General features: G+C 41.7%; 1 protein-coding gene across 3 annotated transcripts in view; it reads left to right on the top strand.

Annotated features, from left to right (window-relative positions):
- Positions 1-381: 381 nt before the first annotated feature.
- The window catches only part of pex5lb (peroxisomal biogenesis factor 5-like b), an 81,376-nt gene continuing 61,003 nt past the window's right edge, over positions 382-20,754 (top strand). For all 3 annotated transcript variants that reach the window (XM_017720019.2, XM_037547682.1, XM_017720018.2), the window contains exon 1: positions 382-702. In XM_017720019.2, coding sequence (XP_017575508.1) covers positions 682-702 — 21 coding nt within the window. In that variant the 5' untranslated portion in view covers positions 382-681. The remainder of the gene's footprint in view (positions 703-20,754) is intronic.

Here is a 20,754-nt window from a genome sequence, read left to right as displayed (position 1 = left end):
TACTGCTTGGATCCACTGAAACAAGTGCCGCGTCCAATCTGAGAGGTGCCGGATCCGGATCCAGTCTCCTTCCGGCACAAATTAAGCCTCTACCTGCGCCTGCGTTGGGCTCCGCCCAACACGTAGCCCCGCCCAACACGTGGCCCCGCCCCAATTCACAGCTGGCCTGTGGTGCTTTCACAGATGTGCAGACATGCAAGGATCATATACATTTAGACCCCTCCCCCTCCCCCTCCCATACCCCCCCCCCAACCCCCCCTTCACACACACATTAAAGGACGCAAGGAGGGACGGACTAAAGGGCCAACGTGTAGCCCCGCCCCCAAACCCGATCTAAGAATGAACACAAAGCTCCGCCCACTTCCAGCTTGGGTCGCGTGTCCTGGGCTGGCTGCCTCCCTCCCTCCTGCCCGCGAGCGTTCGCTCCTCTTCATCATCCCCCCGAGTCCAGCAGAACAGTGACTGCGAGGAGTCTTCTTCATGTGAGGAGGAGGATGATGATGATGATGATGATGATGATGATGAAGAACACAGCAGCACGCGCGGTCCAGACCGTGCCCCTCTGACTCGCGGGCTCGAGTCAGAGCTCCTCCCTTCCAGTGTACAGTAGGAGTAGAGGGAGAGAAGGAGGGAGAGGAGAAGGGGACTTGAGCTTTTTTCCCCCCATCAGCTGGAGTGAATATGTATCAGGGGCACGCGCAGGTAAGAGCGAGCTCGAGCGCAAACTAAATAATTCGTGCGTGTTCGGCTTGTTTTGCGTTTGCATTCCACGTCTTAGCTGGCATAATATTTCTGGCATTAGGGATTGTTTTGATGTGCAGAACTGTTTATTTAGATTATCTAGTGCCCAGTTGGTTCTAGCTAAGCCACATTTGCCTGGCTTTGTGTTTACTAGGCGTGAATGATGTTCTGGACAGTCGTGGTAAAGTTAACAGTTCGCCATGGTGGGGACGAGCATGAAGCTCAAGTTGGCCCCTTATTCGAATTGTCCGTTCCACCTTAAATGGCGCTGCGTTTGCATGTAACTGCTTCACCATTTAAGGTGGAACGGACAATTCGAAACAGAAGCCAACTTCAGCCTTGAAGAGAAGCGCCTGGCGTGTGTAATTAGGCTCTATTCATGCAAATATGATGCCAAGCATCTTTGGTTGATGAATGCATTTGCACCTATGTGTGCATTTGCATGCATTTACATGCAAGCATGCATTGGTGGTGGGCTGTAGGAGAGTTAATGTAGTGTTCTGCTGCATTTAAAGTGAATGGAATGTGTAGCCAAGGTCTTTTCTCGCGAATGTATGGCATATCATCTTTGTTGAGTGATTGACGCCTATGTATTCCCATGTAGTGTCATATAGGTACATATTCACTGGCTCTTCAAGGGTTCTTTAGTAAAGTAAATGGTTCTATGTGAAACCATAAACGCTCAAAGAACGCTTTGCACGATTCAGGTTGATGGAGAATGCGCTGTATATGGTTCAAAAGGGCTCCTCTGTTGTGATGATGCGCTGATGTTACAGTAGAACAACCCTTTTGGGCGCTATACAGAACCCTGTTCTGTTTAGAACCATGTACAGCACATTCTCCATCAATCTGAAGAACCCTTTAATCATGCAAAGGGTTCTTTCAGCACTCATGGTTCTATATAGAAGCACTTTCTTTACTAAAGAACCCTTAAAGAATGGTCCTTTTTAAGAGAGTATGGTGTGATATAATTAGGGTTCTGCATTGAGAAATATTGAAATATGCAATTAAGGTCTATTCTTGTCAATTCGTGGCATCTCTCTTACATAAATGCATTGACAACTATTCATGTATATACATATATTCATATGTGTATGCATATTCACGGTGGGCTGTAATGTGGAGTTGGGGTAGTTTTCTGCATTTAAAGTGGTTCAAATTTATGACCAAGGTATATTCTGATATATTCTCCTCTTGTAAGTTGTTGCACTAACACCTATGCATGCATTTACATGTATTTACATGCATATATTGTGCAATAAGTGTGGCGATATGTGCATGCACACACGCTGGTCCATTACATGTGTCAGCATGCCAGTTTGTATCACTTTGAATGGCAAAACATGCAAAATATTTGCATTCCCCTGGCCTTGCCCATTTGAAGCTTAAATATATTCCTATATTTTGTCAGTATAGTCCAAAATAACCCATATGCTCTAGTATACGTTCAGTATATTAATTTGTGATAAGGGGAAGTTGACCATGTAATATAGCTGTGGGTTGCACGTAGGCGTCGTGTGTTCACTGCATGGATGCACACACGACGTCCATGTGTTTTGCAAGCCCATGTAATGTGACCTTCATGGAGCCTGACGAACTTAGATGTGGCCCGCCGCTGCTCACATGACTGATGATGCTGCGCTTGCACTTCACTTCGGGGATCTGCCATCAAGAGTGATTTGCTCTGTAGTCATCAAGACTAATGTGCTAACCATTTCTCCACACTGTAAATCAGAGTGTGGGTGAAGCTGGTGCAGGGAAGCCCTCCTCGTTCTCCACCTCTGAGGGACATCTCTGAGGGGCTGTCACCACTGATTAGCTCTCGTTATATTCTTTGCGGAAATGAAGGAATTTCATGTACAGTACCGTAAATTTCCAGTTGAAACAGCCATTAAGCACAAGTGGTTCAGTTTTCAGGAGACATTTGTGAGGAGATTAGATGCAAGATGATACACTTGCATAAGAAAGGAGAAAGTCAAAGGAAAATAAGAGAAAACGGGCAACCTAACAACCACCTGGAAGACCTGGTGAAGACCAGCTCTGAGAAAAGGAGACGGACACATCAAACAAAGAAGCTGAACAATGGACTGACCACCCCAGAGTCCAGACCTCAACACCACTCAATGGGTTAGATTACTTCAGAAAATCTGACCAGCTTCTGAGACTGAACTTTGGAGGCGTGTCTGCAGATTCTCTGAGGAAACTGAAAGTGAGTCTCCTGAAGAGAACGGAAGCTGGAATAAAGGTAAAGAGTGACACACTGAAAACAGAAAAAAATGATAATGTTTAGTTGTTGAGGCTTCTGCATGATTGTCTATTAAAGATGTTTTCCGGCTTTTTCATGATGCTGAAAAATTAATAACTTGTGCTTAATGGCTGGCATGACTGGAAATAAAGTCAATGAAGAGTGTTCTCTGACTTTTGCACAGTGAACACTGTTAAAGTTGCAAAATATACCGTTCACTCTTCAGTCCACACAATCCATATTTGAAAAAACAGCCCCTGCTGAATTTATTGTTTTAGTGATGTCATGAAAACTAACATATCTACACATATCAATCTATTTATCCTGCAACAGTTTAGCTCAATCCACTGAAAGTGAGGTTATAAGGAGTGTTTCAACCCAGACATCTTTTTTGAATGATGCTCCTTACAGGGGAGCCAATCAGAACAGAGTGCATATATATATATATATATATATATATATATATATATATGTGTGTGTGTGTGTGTGTGTGTGTGTGTATATTGGTGCCAAAATGATAACTTTACCATATGTATATATATTACACCTGCATTCAATGATTTAGATGGGTGACTGAATACTTATACTGGAAATATAGTGTATCTTTCCAAAGGGATTTATGACTTTCCCTTTTTCCTTATCATTGCTGATCGGTGTTCACAGCGCATGACATGATGACACGTGGACGTGATGCTATTAAAATAGGGTTTCTTTTTTTTATTTACCAGAGACCCAACACTGTACAGCCTTGTCACTAACATCACAGATGTTTCCCACCATGAGCTGAATTTGCTGCACTGCGTGCTGTTTTCACACATAAGTCAGTGAAAGCGAAGCGTGTAAATTACTCAATTCTCAGTGCATCTGCAACGCTTACACTAATCCTGATGGAATTTCAGTCGTATGAAGAAAAATTTTGCCGAATCTGAGATGAGAGAAGGCTGTTTTTTCTAGTCTCTTATGATGAAATGTAAGAACGGTTGATATGACAGAAGGAAGCATCGCAATACTTGAGGACATTTTCACAACACTCAGTATATTTCACGACATTTAGTTTTTCAGAGTTGGAATGGTTAGCATGCTCCAGCGAAAGATTAGTGCAATATTTACTGTATAAAAGCTGTGGAACAATATGAAAACATTGGTTTTTCTCTGCAAAGAGAAGAGTTCGTAAACGAGTACGAATGTTCTGATGTTCAGGTACGTGTAAGAGTTCGTAAACGAGTACGAATGTTCTGATGTTCAGGTAAGTGTAAGAGTTCGTAAACGAGTACGAATGTTCTGATGTTCAGGTACGTGTAAGAGTTTGTAAACGAGTACGAATGTTCTGATGTTCAGGTACACGTAAGAGTTCGTAAACGAGTATGAATGTTCTGATGTTCAGGTACGCGTAAGAGTTCGTAAACGAGTACGAATGTTCTGATGTTCAGGTACACGTAAGAGTTCATAAATGAGTACGAATGTTCTGATGTTCAGATACACGTAAGAGTTCGTAAACGAGTACGAATGTTCTGATGTTCAGGTACGCGTAAGAGTTCGTAAACGAGTACGAATGTTCTGATGTTCAGGTACGCGTAAGCGTTCATAAACGAGTACGAATGTTCTGATGTTCAGGTACGCGTAAGCGTTCATAAACGAGTACGAATGTTCTGATGTTCAGATACACGTAAGAGTTCGTAAACGAGTATGAATGTTCTGATGTTCAGGTACGCGTAAGAGTTCGTAAACGAGTACGAATGTTCTGATGTTCAGGTACACGTAAGAGTTCATAAATGAGTACGAATGTTCTGATGTTCAGATACACGTAAGAGTTCGTAAACGAGTACGAATGTTCTGATGTTCAGGTACACGTAAGAGTTCATAAATGAGTACGAATGTTCTGATGTTCAGATACACGTAAGAGTTCGTAAACGAGTACGAATGTTCTGATGTTCAGGTACGCGTAAGAGTTCGTAAACGAGTACGAATGTTCTGATGTTCAGGTACGCGTAAGCGTTCATAAACGAGTACGAATGTTCTGATGTTCAGGTACGCGTAAGAGTTCGTAAACGAGTACGAATGTTCTGATGTTCAGGTACGCGTAAGCGTTCATAAACGAGTACGAATGTTCTGATGTTCAGGTAAGTGTAAGAGTTCGTAAACGAGTACGAATTTTCTGATGTTCAGATACACGTAAGAGTTCGTAAACGAGTACGAATGTTCTGATGTTCAGGTACCCAAAGAGTTCGTAAACGAGTACGAATGTTCTGATGTTCAGGTACGCGTAAGCGTTCATAAACGAGTACGAATGTTCTGATGTTCAGGTACGCGTAAGAGTTCGTAAACGAGTACGAATGTTCTGATGTTCAGGTACGCGTAAGCGTTCATAAACGAGTACGAATGTTCTGATGTTCAGGTAAGTGTAAGAGTTCGTAAACGAGTACGAATTTTCTGATGTTCAGATACACGTAAGAGTTCGTAAACGAGTACGAATGTTCTGATGTTCAGGTACCCAAAGAGTTCGTAAACGAGTACGAATGTTCTGATGTTCAGGTACCCAAAGAGTTTGTAAACGAGTACGAATGTTCTGATGTTCAGGTACGCAAAAGAGTTTGTAAACGAGTACGAATGTTCTGATGTTCAGGTACGCGTAAGAGTTCGTAAACGAGTACGAATGTTCTGATGTTCAGGTACGCATAAGAGTTCGTAAACGAGTACGAATGTTCTGATGTTCAGGTACGCGTAAGCGTTCATAAATGAGTACGAATGTTCTGATGTTCAGGTACGCGTAAGAGTTCGTAAACGAGTACGAATGTTCTGATGTTCAGATACACGTAAGAGTTCGTAAACGAGTACGAATGTTCTGATGTTCAGGTACGCAAAAGAGTTCGTAAACGAGTATGAATGTTCTGATGTTCAGGTACGCATAAGAGTTCGTAAACGAGTATGAATGTTCTGATGTTCAGGTACGCATAAGAGTTCGTAAACGAGTATGAATGTTCTGATGTTCAGGTACGCGTAAGAGTTCGTAAATGAGTACGAATGTTCTGATGTTCAGGTACGCAAAAGAGTTTGTAAACGAGTACGAATGTTCTGATGTTCAGGTACGCATAAGAGTTTGTAAACGAGTACGAATTTTCTGATGTTCAGGTACGCGTAAGAGTTTGTAAACGAGTATGAATGTTCTGATGTTCAGGTACGCATAAGAGTTTGTAAACGAGTACGAATGTTCTGATGTTCAGGTACGCATAAGAGTTCGTAAATGAGTACGAATGTTCTGATGTTCAGGTACGCAAAAGAGTTTGTAAACGAGTACGAATTTTCTGATGTTCAGGTACGCGTAAGAGTTTGTAAACGAGTATGAATGTTCTGATGTTCAGGTACGCATAAGAGTTTGTAAACGAGTACGAATGTTCTGATGTTCAGGTACGCGTAAAGTTCGTAAACGAGTACGAATGTTCTGATGTTCAGGTACTCAAAGAGTTCGTAAATGAGTACGAATGTTCTGATGTTCAGGTACGCAAAAGAGTTTGTAAACGAGTATGAACGTTCTGATGTTCAGGTACGCATAAGAGTTCGTAAACGAGTATGAATGTTCTGATGTTCAGGTACGCGTAAAGTTCGTAAACGAGTACGAATGTTCTGATGTTCAGGTACGCGTAAAGTTCGTAATCGAGTACGAATGTTCTGATGTTCAGGTACGCGTAAAGTTCGTGAACGAGTACGAATGTTCTGATGTTCAGGTACGCATAAGAGTTCGTAAACGAGTACGAATGTTCTGATGTTCAGGTACGCATAAGAGTTCGTAAACGAGTACGAATGTTCTGATGTTCAGGTACGCATAAGAGTTTGTAAACGAGTAAGATTGTTCTGATGTTCAGGTACTAATGTTCTGATGTTCAGGTACGCGTAAGAGTACACTGGGTGCAGACGGACACTCAGCATCTTCTACAGGTGTTTCTCCTCTTCAGTGGATGATGTTCCGACATTGTTTATCAGCGAAATGTATTTAAACTGTTTCTGGGCCTATTTAGTGATAAAGGTGATGCTATCTCCTGACATGTTATAAAGAAGGAGAGAGGTGAGTTGTTGGAAAATAAATTGAAAAGTTTGTAACGTTCAACATGGCATGTGCTCACAGGGAAAGTCCCGGCCTTCCATAAAGAGAGCCAATCGGCTTGCTGGTAAAGTGGGAAAAGGTCCCCCCTTGTTGTGGTGAACTGCACAAGTGCTGTAGTCAGAGCAGCCCGAAAAAGCATTTTTGTGCATTATGATATGAGCCAAACACTATTTATGCTCTTTTTGATCAAAATTTCCAATGACTGCAAATATGTTTTTGAAGCATTAATTAATTAATTTAGTTTGAGTTTATAGATCTTTCCCCATTCAAAGGGTTAGAAGCCTGGTCTTGAATAACTGGAAATAACTGCCCAGGGTGTTGCCAAAATGTGTGTTGAGTGGACAGACTTTCCCAAAGGACTTTGCTGTCTCTGGCTTCTCGGTCATGTCCATAACAACAGGACTACGCTATAGGGGGCAGTCATGGGCTGGAGGTTAGGGAACCAGCCTTGTGACCAGAAGGTCGTTGGTTCGATCCCCTGAGCCAACAGTACATGACCAACCGCTCCCTGGGCACTGCAGCGGGCAAGTGTGCTCACTGCCCCATCTAGTGTGTGTGTGTGTGTGTGTTTGTTCAATAGTGTGTATATGGTGTTTCACTGCATGGATGGGTTAGATTGCAGAGGTGGAATTTCCCCGTTGAGGGGCTAATAAAGGTCTCAATCTAATTAAGGCGCTCACTTACTGACAAAAACAATTTTGCACTTCTGTTGAAACATAAAATTCAGCGCTCCTTTGTGCTGTTGGTCTGTATATTTTCTCTGTCCTCCCATGATGAAACCACAACAATGATCTCAGCATTCTAATACCAGCACCTCGAACGGTTTACTGACCACTCGAGTACCTGTGCACATCCTCACTCAATGCTGGTCTTTTTAGGATTCATGCACTTGTTCAGTGTTCCAGAAGCACTGACCACACCCATAATATACTTAGAAAAGCCTGTCATGGTATAATTTATCACAATAGCATGAACAGATTGTCATATTGCTCTCTTTTACAGCTTACTCTTAACTATTACATGAACATTGGCTGGCAGCTAAGGGCATCTGTGCTGTACACATGTGTTGAGCTAAGCATCAGCAGTAATATATATGAGCTGTATCCCCTTGGGGAGTGGCTGATCTTCAGCTTTGGCCTTTCGGGAGTTGGGGGGATATGCTGTGTCCTGCCCAGTCCTTTCACAGCCCTCAGAATAATAATGTGAGTAAGCCCTTTCATCTACCATCTTATTTCACTCCCATTGGGTACAACTGACACATCCTCTGAATATCTACTGAGGTTCGGTTGGGAGTGTCATCTCACTGTAAAAAAAAAAAAAATGACATATTAGTAAAAGGAAACATCCCCAATGTAAGAATACATGTCTAATTATGAGATACTATGGGACATTGGAGGTGAATATGGTTTTTTTTAAAGAACTGATGTCAGTCTTTGATGTTGGCATTGGTATTTTTGGCATTTTTGCAAAAAAATTAAAAATAAATATGCAAATCAGATGTTAAATAAAATAAACAAATCAAAACAAAAAGAATCGAGGCTTTGGTTTTTGATATTAGATTTTTTTTTTAATTTAGAAAACATTTTCCAGTTTCCATATAAGTCTTATTGTTTATTGTTTAATCAAAAATTCATTGCTCCATTCATTCTTATTATAACTCTTTTTTGGGGGTCATTTTGTAGTATTGTTGAACAAATCCCACTGAGTAATATATTAGAAAATCCTTCCGTAACATCCTTCACAATATGCTTAAAGATGAACTTTTAAAAATTTCATGAATGCAGTAGTGCAGCAGCTGAGATTTTGGCTTATGATTGTAGAAAAGGCTAATTTTGAGAATCAGCCTCACAACTGCATAGTCTCAGAAAGCGTAAACCATTTGTGTGAAGGTTGTCATTGCTACAAATGAAGTAGAGACATTTGGATATTCTATTTAGATTCTACAGGAAACAAGCTTTTCACTGATATATGACACTATGTGGTTGTGCCAAGCTTGAGCGGAGCTAAGCCTTCATAACAGTTGCTAACTTCTGGAAAATACAGTTAGAGGCGAGAGGATGTGACAAAAATAGACTGCAAAAAATATATTTCTGTCCAGTTTTGACACGTTTATGATTACAGCGTGATAAAAGAGAGTGTAGATGAAATGAATCCAAAAATCTGAAAAGTTACCCACAGGGCCAAAACTATAATTTATGCTTGTCGTGATAAAATGAATGTTTAAAACAGCACTTTGAAATTTAAAGCTGTGTTGCCTCGTGATCTTCTCAACATCCCTCATTTATCGTAGGTTTTACAGAAACCGCTGTCAGTGTTCATATCTAGGCATCCGGGTGCCACTTGCCAGCGCGAAGAGGGTGGAGAGAGGGCGGTGCTTATGCTATGGACACACCCACCCCCAAAAGACTGAGCTTTAGTTTTTTGCTTTAGTTTTGCAGTTTTTGAGGTTTATTTTGTTAGAGGCATTGAAAACATTTTACATTAGAACTCATAGACGGCAAATGTAATATAGTCTAAGACTGAGATCAAATAGTATTTCTACCACTCATTTTAAGTAAAGATCCTTCTGCACTGGCATCATTTTGCTTGATGTCCAATGTAGTGAGATCATTAGAATTGATAGGATCACTTTATATAATTAAACTTCCTATAAAATGACTAAATTATCATATTAAAATAAGAATAAGAATATTCTTACAATAATCTTAATCTCATAATAAGCAATATTGTATATACACTATATTTTCAAACATATTCGCTTGACTGCCTTCACACGCATATTAATGAAATCCCATTCTTAATCCATAGGGTTTAATATGATGTCGGCCCACCCTTTGCACCTGTAATAGCTTCAACTTTTCTGGGAAGGCTTTCCTCAATGGTTAGGAGTGTGTTTATGGGAATTTTTGACCGTTCTTCCAGAAGCGCATTTGTGAGGTCAGACACTGATGTTGGACGAGAAGGCCTGGCTCGCGGTCTCCGCTCTAATTCATCCCAAAGGTGTTCTATCGGGTTGAGGTCAGGAGGCCAGTCAAGTTCTTCCACACCAAACTGGCTCATCCGTGTCTTTATGGACCTGCTTTTTGCACTGGTGCTCAGTCATGTTGGAACAGGAAGGGGCCGTCCCCAAACTGTTCCCACAAAGTTGGGAGCATGAAATTGTCCAAAATCTCTTGGTGCTGAAGTATTAAGAGTTCCTTTCACTGGAACTAAGGGGCCGAGCCCAACTCCTGAAAAACACCCCCACACCATAATCCCCCCTCCACCAAACTTTACACTTGGCACAATGCAGTCAGACAAGTATCGTTCTCCTGGCAACCACCAAACCCAGACTCGTCCATCGTATCGGCAGACGGAGAAGCACGATTGGTCACTCCAGAGAACACGTCTCCACTGCTCTAGAGTCCAGTGGCGGCGCTTTACACCACTGCATGCGATGCTTTGCATTGCGCTTGGTGATGCACTGTTCTACACTGTTCTTCAGCTAATCTGAAGGCCACATGAAGTTTGGAGGTCTTTACTGATTGACTCTGCAGAAAGTTGGTGACCTCTGCGCACTATGCCCCTCAGCATCCGCTGACCCCGCTCTGTCATTTTACATGGCCGACCACTTCGTGGCTGAGTTGCTGTCGCTCCCAATCACTTCCACTTTGTTATAATCCCACTGACAGTCGACTGTGGAATATTTAGTAGTGAGGAAATTTCACGACTGAACTTGTTGCACAGGTGGCGTCCGATCACGGTACCACGCTGGAATTCACTGAGCTCCTGAGAGCGACCCATTCTTTCACTAATGTCTGTAGAAGCAGTCTGCAGGCCTAGGGGCTCGGCTTTATACACCTGTGGCCATGGAAGAGACTGGAACACCTGAATTCAATGATTTAGATGTGTGAGTGAATACTTTCGAAAATATAGTGTATTTCTTACATAAAATGCTTCACTCGGCGAAGATATCATGTTTTGCAGTGTGTAAGTGCTGCCTGCAACCAAACATGTGGGATTACCTGAAGTATTTCTGTCTCATAAACTGAACTTAATGCTTCTGAACTGGCCTGGTAATGAAATTGTGTGCAGCCACTGAGCTGGACTGGAGCTGATTTTATTCAGGAGCTCTGTAATTGTTTCAGTACAACCTGTGTCAGTGAGCAAATATGCACTCAGGCATTGATTGACATTTCCAAGGCATTTATGAAGGGCCTGAACCCCTGAGGAAGCGAACGTTCATCTGACTCATGCATGCTCACAGATTCCTGATGCTTTGCGAGTTTGTCTGAAATTGTCTGAACAATTTTTACGTGGTATAAGGCTGAGAATTGTAACAACAGTGCAGGAAATAATATGAAGGCTGGCCTCGTAATGTAATTGACTAGAGGAGTAACATCATGATACTTGAAGGCATTTACATGATGCTTATGATATTTAGTATTTGTTTGGTTTCAGAACAAACAGCTGGAAAAACTGACGTATAAGTGACTAAGATGACGCTATAAGCTACTTACTGTGGAGATTTCTTCAGTTACTGTGCACTGACTGTTATTGTTTACACTCTATAGCTGGTCTAAATCCGTCTTTCATTAAATAGTTTCAGTCAAATCTGACTGGCTGTTTGAAGCCGCTCCATATACGCACGCCTATGACTGCCTCACAACAACTGAATTCCGTATTACTGCGCCAATTCCTGTAAAATCTTTGTGCTGTTAATGGAGTAATATTTGACTGTAATGCTGCTTGCATGGACCACTGAGTGTACTGATGAAGTAAGAACCTGTTTTTTGCTGAACTGAGGGGCTGACAACTTATTTTCCTGATTAGATCAAGGCTAAGCTCCATTATTATTACAGGCTTTGAATTAAGGTACTACATGATTCACTGTAAAACTGCAGTATAAAAGTCTAAAGAACAGGTCTTGCATGCATCATATCTGTGTTTCAGTCAGTTCTGTCTTTAACAGCATTAAACCCAGGTAATCCAGTGCTGCCAACTACTTTCAATAGAAAGTAGCTAAAGCCTTATTAAAAAGTTGCTAATGATGCTAGATGATGTTTAAGCAGTAGAACACCAGAGCGAGTGTGTTAGCTGAGGGCGAGAGTGATGTTATAGCGATAACACATGACGTGGAGTGTCTCTACTGCTTTAATACAACAGTTAAATAAATACAGTAAGAAATGAATAAACTGGCCGTGAACGCTTCGTTTAATGTTTTAATGTTCAGCTCCTTCCTCCAAATTATAGCTCCTTAATGAGCAGCTTGTTGCTGCGTCAGAGTAACAAGCCCCGCCCACTCACTGCACAGCCGGCAGTTCGTTCTCCAGCTCCTTAAACTGAATTCCCAAACTGTCGTCACCACTGAGCAGCTTTTCGGTGTTTTACTGGGTCGGTTTTATGGCTCAGAATGTGGACAGAATGTGCTGCTCCGCCTCTCCGAGACTCATTGAACAGAGGGGATGCAGAGGGAACACATTTGAAGGCACAATTAATGTTTATTTGCTGACTTTAACATACTGGGAAAAATAATGCAGCCTGTGCAAAAGTTGTGGCACATTTTGATTTTATGGTTTATTTTTCCAAAATTTTAAATCCAAATAAATTGAAATTGTGCACTAAAATTTACAGAAGGATGTCAAATTTAAGTGCCTTCTCTGTAGAGGATGAGTTCACTTTTTTCACTTAGAAAATTAGCTTTTAAATGTTCTGCTTGTCTTCTTGTGCAAAGCACGTATTGCAACTAGAATGAAAACTGCTATATAAATGAACATCTATTATTAGTATTATTATATCACCCACCCTTATTTCATACAATGCAGTGTAGTAGAGGCCAAGAAATGGTTCGTTTTCATATATATACATTTTTCATATATATATATATATATATTTAAGTTAAGTTGGGGGGCAGTCGTGGGCTGCAGGTTAGGGAGCTGGCCCTATGACCGGTTCGATCCCCAGCACCGACATATTAAATAGTTTTTTAGAACAGGGAGACGGAAGAGGGGCTTGCTCCACGCATCAACCTGGTATTGCAGTACCATCGGGAACAGTTGGGGGCAGTCATGAGCTGGAGGTTAGGGAACCGGCCCTGTAACCGGAAGGTTGCTGGTTCGATACCCAGAGCTGGCGACTACAGTCTATAACTGTAGAACTACAAAGTGCATAAATATAGTGGAGCTGATAAACTGGACAAAGAGTGTAGAAACAAGGAGGTGCTCTTAATAAAGAAAAACGAATATATTTTTTCTTTACCTCTTACAGCCGTTTGCTGTTTCTCCTGTCCTATTAAACTCACATTGTTCTGATAACACCAACCATATGTGCTAGGCAACCGAGGTATCCCCGTGTTTCCCAGTGGAGCTGTTATGTAAGATAAAACTTGCTTTATCAACCACTAAAAGGCTTGTGGGCACAGAGATTACATTGAGTAAATGTTTGTGTGTCATGCTTTGCTCCCTGACTGTTCTTTTGAATGTTCTTACTTTTTTTCTTTCTCATTTTTTTTTCCAGTAAAAGTTGTAGTATAACGAAGCATGCAAAAACGGTTAAAGTTTAAAACTTACAGTTCACTCCTCAGTCCATAGAGTCCATTATTCAACACTATGTGGGAGAAACAGCTTGTTTTGAATTCACTATTTTTGTGATTTCACAAAAAAAAAACCAACAACATATCTGCATATAGGCACACTAAGAAAAAGGGATAAAGAGAGGTTGGAAGATGATCATGTAAAAACGAATGATGACTGTTTTTGCCACATAAAAAACGAACTAATTGAATAAATAAATACATTTGTATAAGCCACTGACAGCAGCCTTATAGTATATAGTGATAGTTCAGTGTGAGTGAGCGAACCTATCTGCTATAGGTTGAATAGGCAGATGTATGCAAATGAGTTTGTTTTCTTGACACAGGTTTCATATATCAGGGTGGGCAGCATGCAGTGCTTTTACTGCCCTGTTGTGCCTCCACAGCAGAATTAGATTTTTAGGTAAAAATAAAATAAGCCTCCTCTGCAGTAAAATAAAGCTCTGCTGATCATTCAACACAGTTTTAGCAATAAATGGTCTTAAACGCTGGAGTTAATGTATAACTGCTAATTCACCCTTTAACCCCGAAGATCAATGCAGACTGGTGGTCACCATAGCAATGCAGACAACAATCTCGCCTAGCTAGTATTTAAAGAAAAGGCAAAGAAAAAAATGAAAATCAACAATTTGGAGACAAATAGACTAGATTTGCATATATAATCACTCCAGCTGGTTTCCTGATACGTTTAATCTCCAACGAGAAACTCAAACTAAAAGCTGAAAAAAAACAAAACAAGAGTTAGGAATTTTCCCATTCCACCTTTAATGATGCAGTGGTGACATGCAGGTGCCTCAGGCAACATTTGAGGTGGAACGGGAAAATTTTAACAGGAAGCTGAAGAATTAGAAGCGACTTCAGCCTCGTAAAAATCAAACATTGGGAGACGTTTTCCAAAAAACGATTTTACTTTTGAGGAAAAGTTTCCTGCCAGAGAAAATGCAAGAAAAGCACCTATAGCTGAGCTAAAGCTTAAAGCAGAGCAAAGTAAGTCTGCATTTTCATTTATAAGTGTTTGTCTATGTTAGGACATTAGATAGCACATATTAAAACATTTTCCGTAACATAGGCCCAATAATATCAGTGCCTGAAAGAAGATATGAAAGCAAACTGGAGCCAGACTGCATAGAATAGACAGCTCTTCTCTATTTATCTCCCCACTCTGATATTTCAACCACTAGAACTACCCATCCTAACAGCAGCGAGTTCATATGATGATTGAGCAGCAGCCAGTGTGATTATCCTATTCCTTAAAACTGCTTTAGTGCGCAGCTCGGAGTTTAGCTGACCTGCAGGTCAATAAAATGGACGGATGGAACCAACAACAATCACACGATCAATAAGGTAAACAAAGATAAATGACAGGAAATAGCATCAATTCCTTCCGCTGGCTGTAACCGAGAACCATGCTGTAACCTTACGCTACTGGACTGATTACTGGACGGCAGCGCCCGAGAGACTGAATTCGCAAAACACAACATTATTGGACAGAGAGGTCAATTTACAGATGCAATATTGCAATTATTTATCATATTCCTGCTGGGAACATACTGTCTGCAGCCGTTTAAAAGCCTATATTAGGGAAAAAACTGATGTATATGTATATAGCATTATTAAGAATTTCAAAACATACCATTTGTTCCTGAGTCCCTACAGTCCATGTATGGAAACAGCTGTTTTGAGCTGTTTTTGATGTCTCAAAAACAAACGCATTTATATTCATCCTACAGCACGTTAGCTCCACCCATCCACATGCAATAACAGCCTGTTCATTTTTAAGGGATAAAGAGAGAAAATGTTCAGTGCCCCCACTATATCACCCCTACCCATGTCACTTTATATATGTCACTTTATACATTACCAGTATTAAGATGTACACATTCTACCTCGTACTCATGCTGCTGTGGTTCATGCTGCTGTTATTTGCACCCCTTTATTTGCACCTTCTATTTATTGTTTATGTTACTTTGATAGTTAACTGGGACCGTGAGTACAATGATTCGTTCCACCTCATGTACCACATGTGATGCGAATGACAATAAAGCCCTATCTTATGTCAAATGAATTCTGACTCATTCTGGTGCATAAAACCTCACAAATGTCATAAATGGACCTTTGGCAAAAATTAAATATACGAAAAACGTAGAAAATTGTAGAAGAAAGTAGAATATGGGTTGTTTAAAACACCTGCTTGTGCCGGACTTTAGAGATAGAAGCTTATTGGACAGGACATTGATCCACTTCTGAATAAGGCCACTGTAAATTTAAGGGGGTTGAGTTGACCTTGCAGAATTTCAATTACCTAAATAGAAAAAAGATAACCCTTATCTGTGGTGGGACTATCTTTGTGTTTCTACCAAGTGAAATGTGCGAAATGTAATCAGGGCCGCAGAATATATAATTTGTTTATTGTTATTGCGATATTGGCCTTGTGATAATGATAATTCAGATGGCGGCAAATTCAAATAAGCCCTCGCACCAAGCCCAAGGCTACTATATGCAAATGAGCCCTCTCACCAATAACCATGTTGCAATGCTCAGATGCTATGAGCCATCTAACCAATCACATGGCTGCCATATGCAAATGAGCCCTCTCACCAATAACAATGTTGCAATATGCAAATGAGCCATCTAACCAATCACATTTATATTTACATTTACAGCATTTAGCAGACGCTCTTATCCAGAGCGACTTACAAGAAGTGCTTTGTCTATCTAGAGAAAGTATCTTTGCTAGTTACCAGTAGGTTAGAGAGAAAGACAGTCCTGAGCTCAGATACTGCTAGAAACAAAAGTCACTGTAGATACCGAGGGAAAAAAGACAGAGTTGAACACAGAACTCTGTGCTGTTCAATGCAATACAATATAATAAACTACAATATACAGTGCAATACAATAAAATATAATATATAAGTGCAGCTTATAATTCAGAGCTCATTTAAGTGCTGTGTAAAGAGATGAGTCTTCAGTCTGCGTTTGAAGGCCGTGAGAGACTCTGCTGTGTGGACAGCCGGTGGGAGTTCATTCTACCACCTGGGCGCCAGTACAGAGAACATTCTCGACGCTTGTCTGCCTTGAAGGATGGTAGGTCAAGCCGAGCTGTACTCGAAGCTCGAAGGGCTCGAGATTTCACCATTGCCATCAAGTCGGTAGGGGCTGGTCCATTTTTGGCTTTGTAGGCCAGCATTAGGGTTTAAATCTGATGCGTGCAGCTATAGGAAGCCAGTGAAGGGAGCGCAGCAATAGGGTGACCTGGCTGAACTTGGGTAGATTGAAGACGAGCCGTGCTGCTGCATTCTGGATGAGTTGCAGAGGCTTGATGGCCTGCATGGGAAGACCAGCGAAGAGCGAGTTGCAGTAGTCGAGCCTTGAGATAACAAGAGACTGCACTAGCACCTGGGCAGCCTCTTGGGTGAGGAAGGGTTCAAATGAACCTCACCAATAACCATGTTGCAATATGCCAATGAGCCATCTAACCAATCACATGGCTGCAATATGCAAATGAGCCCTCTCACCAATAACCATCTTGCAATATGCAAATTATATGTCTAACCAATCAGAAGGCTGTGATATGCAAATTAACCTTCTTACCAATAACAATGTTGCAATATGCAAATGTGTCATCTAACCAATCATAAGGCTACGATATGCAAATGAACCCTCTAACCAATCACACTGTTGCAATATGCAAATGAAACCTGTCACCAGTCACAGTGTCTGACTGTATGCTGTGACCAGTAACAGTTCCAGTTTCTTTGGCCGTTTTGATAAAGATATTCATATAATTCAATAATAGTAAACTATTTTTGTGGAAATGATGCAGGCAAATGACAAATTATTGATCTTGCAAAGGACTTTTAATATACTGGATGGACTAATGTAGCTGTAGCATGTAATATATTCCCAATGCTAGTGTATTGGTCCATATTGCATAGCTAAACTCTCTGTGGCTTGAATGAAGGCCGAGGCAGGCTGAGTGTTCCCTGCAGTTCAGGTTAACAGCTTATCATTGAAATCATCTGGATTTATAGAGGCAGATGTTGTGCCACTTTCGCTGAACCAGATCACGCACCGTGGATCAGTTCACGCTGTCAGACGCTAACGCCACAGCGTGTGCTCTGGCTGGGATATTTTGACTGAGATCTGAGTGTAGAACAGCGAGGATTATCACGAAATGAGGCCAAAGCTCAGCGCCGATCACGCTAGCAATTTCATTGTGACCTGTTAAGCATATTTCGTGCGTGCTCACTGTGTGGACTGGGTTCCCTGTGACTCTAAAGCCCATGTGTCAAACATAAGTTTGGCGGGCCAAGTAAGGCCGTGACACAGCCCTGTTTGGCCCGTGATATTATTTTCATTTTATATTCTTATTAGGGGGCGGCATGTTAGCGCTGTTGCCTCACAGCAAGTAAGGTCTGGGTTCTATTCCCTGGCCGGGTGGTCAGGGTCCTTTCTGTGGAGTTCTCATGTTCTCCCTGTATCTGCTTGGGTTTCCTCGGGGTGCTCCGGTTTCCTCCCATAGTCCAAAGACATGAGGTCAGGCTAATTGGACGCACTAAATTGTCTGTCTGTCTGCCCTGTGATGGACTGGCAACCTGTCTAGGGCGTATCCTGCCTTCCACCCAATGACAGCTGGGATAGGCTCCAGCTCCCCTGGCGACCCAGAAGGATAAATGGTTTAGATGATGTGTGTGTGTGTGTGTTCTTATTAGCACTACAGTCCCCAGCATGCACTGCAACATAGTGTGAGTTCTGACCCCCAACAACAGTCTATGGGCCAGTGGCTGCACAAAAAGAAAAGATGCCTGGTGTCTATTTAAGATAAGATAAGATGCGTTTATTGTCATTGCACAGTGTACAACGAAATTGAGCAGCAATCCAACGGCACTTCCTACATACAAAACAATTTAAACATAAGGCTAAAATATATAAAGTGCAGATTTAAGGGAAAAATAAATCAAGCAAATAGGCAATTTATTTATTTTTTTGGGGGGGGGGGGTTTTTACCCAATTTTCTCCCCAATTTAGTCGTTTCTAATTCCACCTGCTGGTTAGGAGTCCCCCAATCACATGATACCACCACTAGGTAGTGAATAGGTAGTAATAGGGTGAAGGCAGCACAGGCTTCCTCCTAGACCTAGTTCCTAGGCCGAACACTAACACTAACTGTGCTGACTAGCATCGCGTTTAGTGATGGGGGGAGAAGGGGGGCCATCCTACCCACCCAGAGAGAGTGAGGCCAATTATGCTCTCTTGGACTCCCGGCTACTGACAGCTGTAGCATCACCAGGGATCGAACTCACGGTCTCCTGACGATACGGCCAACGCTTAGACGGTTGCGCCACTCGGGAGCCGCCAAACAGGCAGTTTTAAAAAATGATCTAAAATTCTGTGGTCTGTGGTGCAACGTGGCGTTGGTGGATGGAGCGAGACATGATGTCCCAGATGTGCTCAATCGGATTCAGGTCTGGGGAACGGGCGGGCCAGTCCATAGCTTCAATGCCTTCATCTTGCAGGAACTGCTGACACACTCCAGCCACATGAGGTCTAGCATTGTCCTGCATTAGGAGGAACCCAGGGCCGACCGCACCAGCATATGGTCTCACAAGGGGCCTGAGGATCTAATGGCAGTCAGGCTACCTCTGGCGAGCACATGGAGGGCTGTGCGGCGCTCCTAAGAAATTCCTGTTCTCTGGCAAATGCCAAGCGTCCTATGCAGTGTTGGGCTGTCAGCACAACCCCCATCTGTGGACGTCGGGCCCTCATACCATCCTCATGGAGTCAGTTTCTAACCATTTGTGCAGACACATGCACATCTGTGGCCTGCTGTTTATACAAACACTTTCATTTTATAGTAAATCAGTTTGGGTTGGTTTATGTTTATGAACAGAGGCCTACAGATCAACATAGTAGAGGAAAACTTATTTGTGATCCTGAGTTTAAAGCCAGTTTTTATTCAACTTGTAACTAATTTACAGAGTAATCTTAAACTGAAACAATGTTTGTGTGTAAAAGTGATTTCAGAGCCACATATAGAGCAAACCACCTAGTCTTCTCTGGTATAGAAGTATATGCTGTATTTTCTATCCCATCAAAGCTGGCCTTCTGCTTGGCTTGGTAGATAACATTATCTCATAGTTTACTGCTATAAATCCTTCTAAAGGTCTGCCTTTCCTGCTAAGTGTAGCCAAGGAAAAGCACAGGCTGGTTATTTGAATCATTTTTTAATAAACCGCTGTTCCTGAATGCATGATTAATGTTAATTAGCTGCTAACGTGGCTGTGAAGAAGCAGCGCTGACCTCAAAAGTGAAAGATTGATGCAGCCTCTGGCTAGACCGCTCGCACAGCTTGAGCACGAAGCATGTTCAAGGCCAACCCCATCTTTTATGGAGAAGATGATAATTACTCCGGATGCAGTTTGTTTTCGCTGTGTAACAATTTTATGAGGACATCTTCAAAAGAACACTTTCTGCAGAGCGGTTTGAATATATCATCATTCAAATGGAACAGTCAAATCGAAAAAGCTTGTAAGGTAGTCGATACGCAAAAAAGTGGGCAGTTTTTCCAGCAAATGCACTGCGGAGTTCACCTCAGAGCACAGGAACATACTGGGGCCTGAATCTTAAAGGGCCTATATTCTACATTTGGTCTCACTTTATTTGGAAAGTCCACTATAGTCCCCTTTAGATCATCTACAGATGGTCAAATTGTTAACAAACTGTCTGTTGATTCTAAACAGTGGTGGGGTTAGGGTTAGGATTTGGACCAGGGTTAGGGTTGGGTTTAGGTTTTGGGTTGAGGTTAAGGTTAGGGTTAGGATTAGAGCCAGTGTAGATATTTATAGTCACTGTGCCTTTAAGAATGAAAGAAGTAAATGAATGCCTGTTGTGATTGGCCACCGTGTATTGTATGTCATTCAAAAAGCACTTGTAACCCTTCGAACTTCAACATGAAAGGGTTGGACAAAACTACTGCAGGCAATACGGCAGATATACTGTATGTGAACGTGTTGGTTTTTGTGACATCACAAAAACAATAATTCAAAATGGTCTTATTTTCACATGTGGGATCATTTGGACTGGGAAGTAAGCAGTACA

Source organism: Pygocentrus nattereri, chromosome 19, assembly GCF_015220715.1.
Source record: "Pygocentrus nattereri isolate fPygNat1 chromosome 19, fPygNat1.pri, whole genome shotgun sequence".
NCBI classification, from domain to species: Eukaryota; Metazoa; Chordata; class Actinopteri; order Characiformes; family Serrasalmidae; genus Pygocentrus; species Pygocentrus nattereri.
Note: the sequence above shows the minus strand (reverse complement) of the source record. Positions and strands in the feature narration are given on the sequence as shown.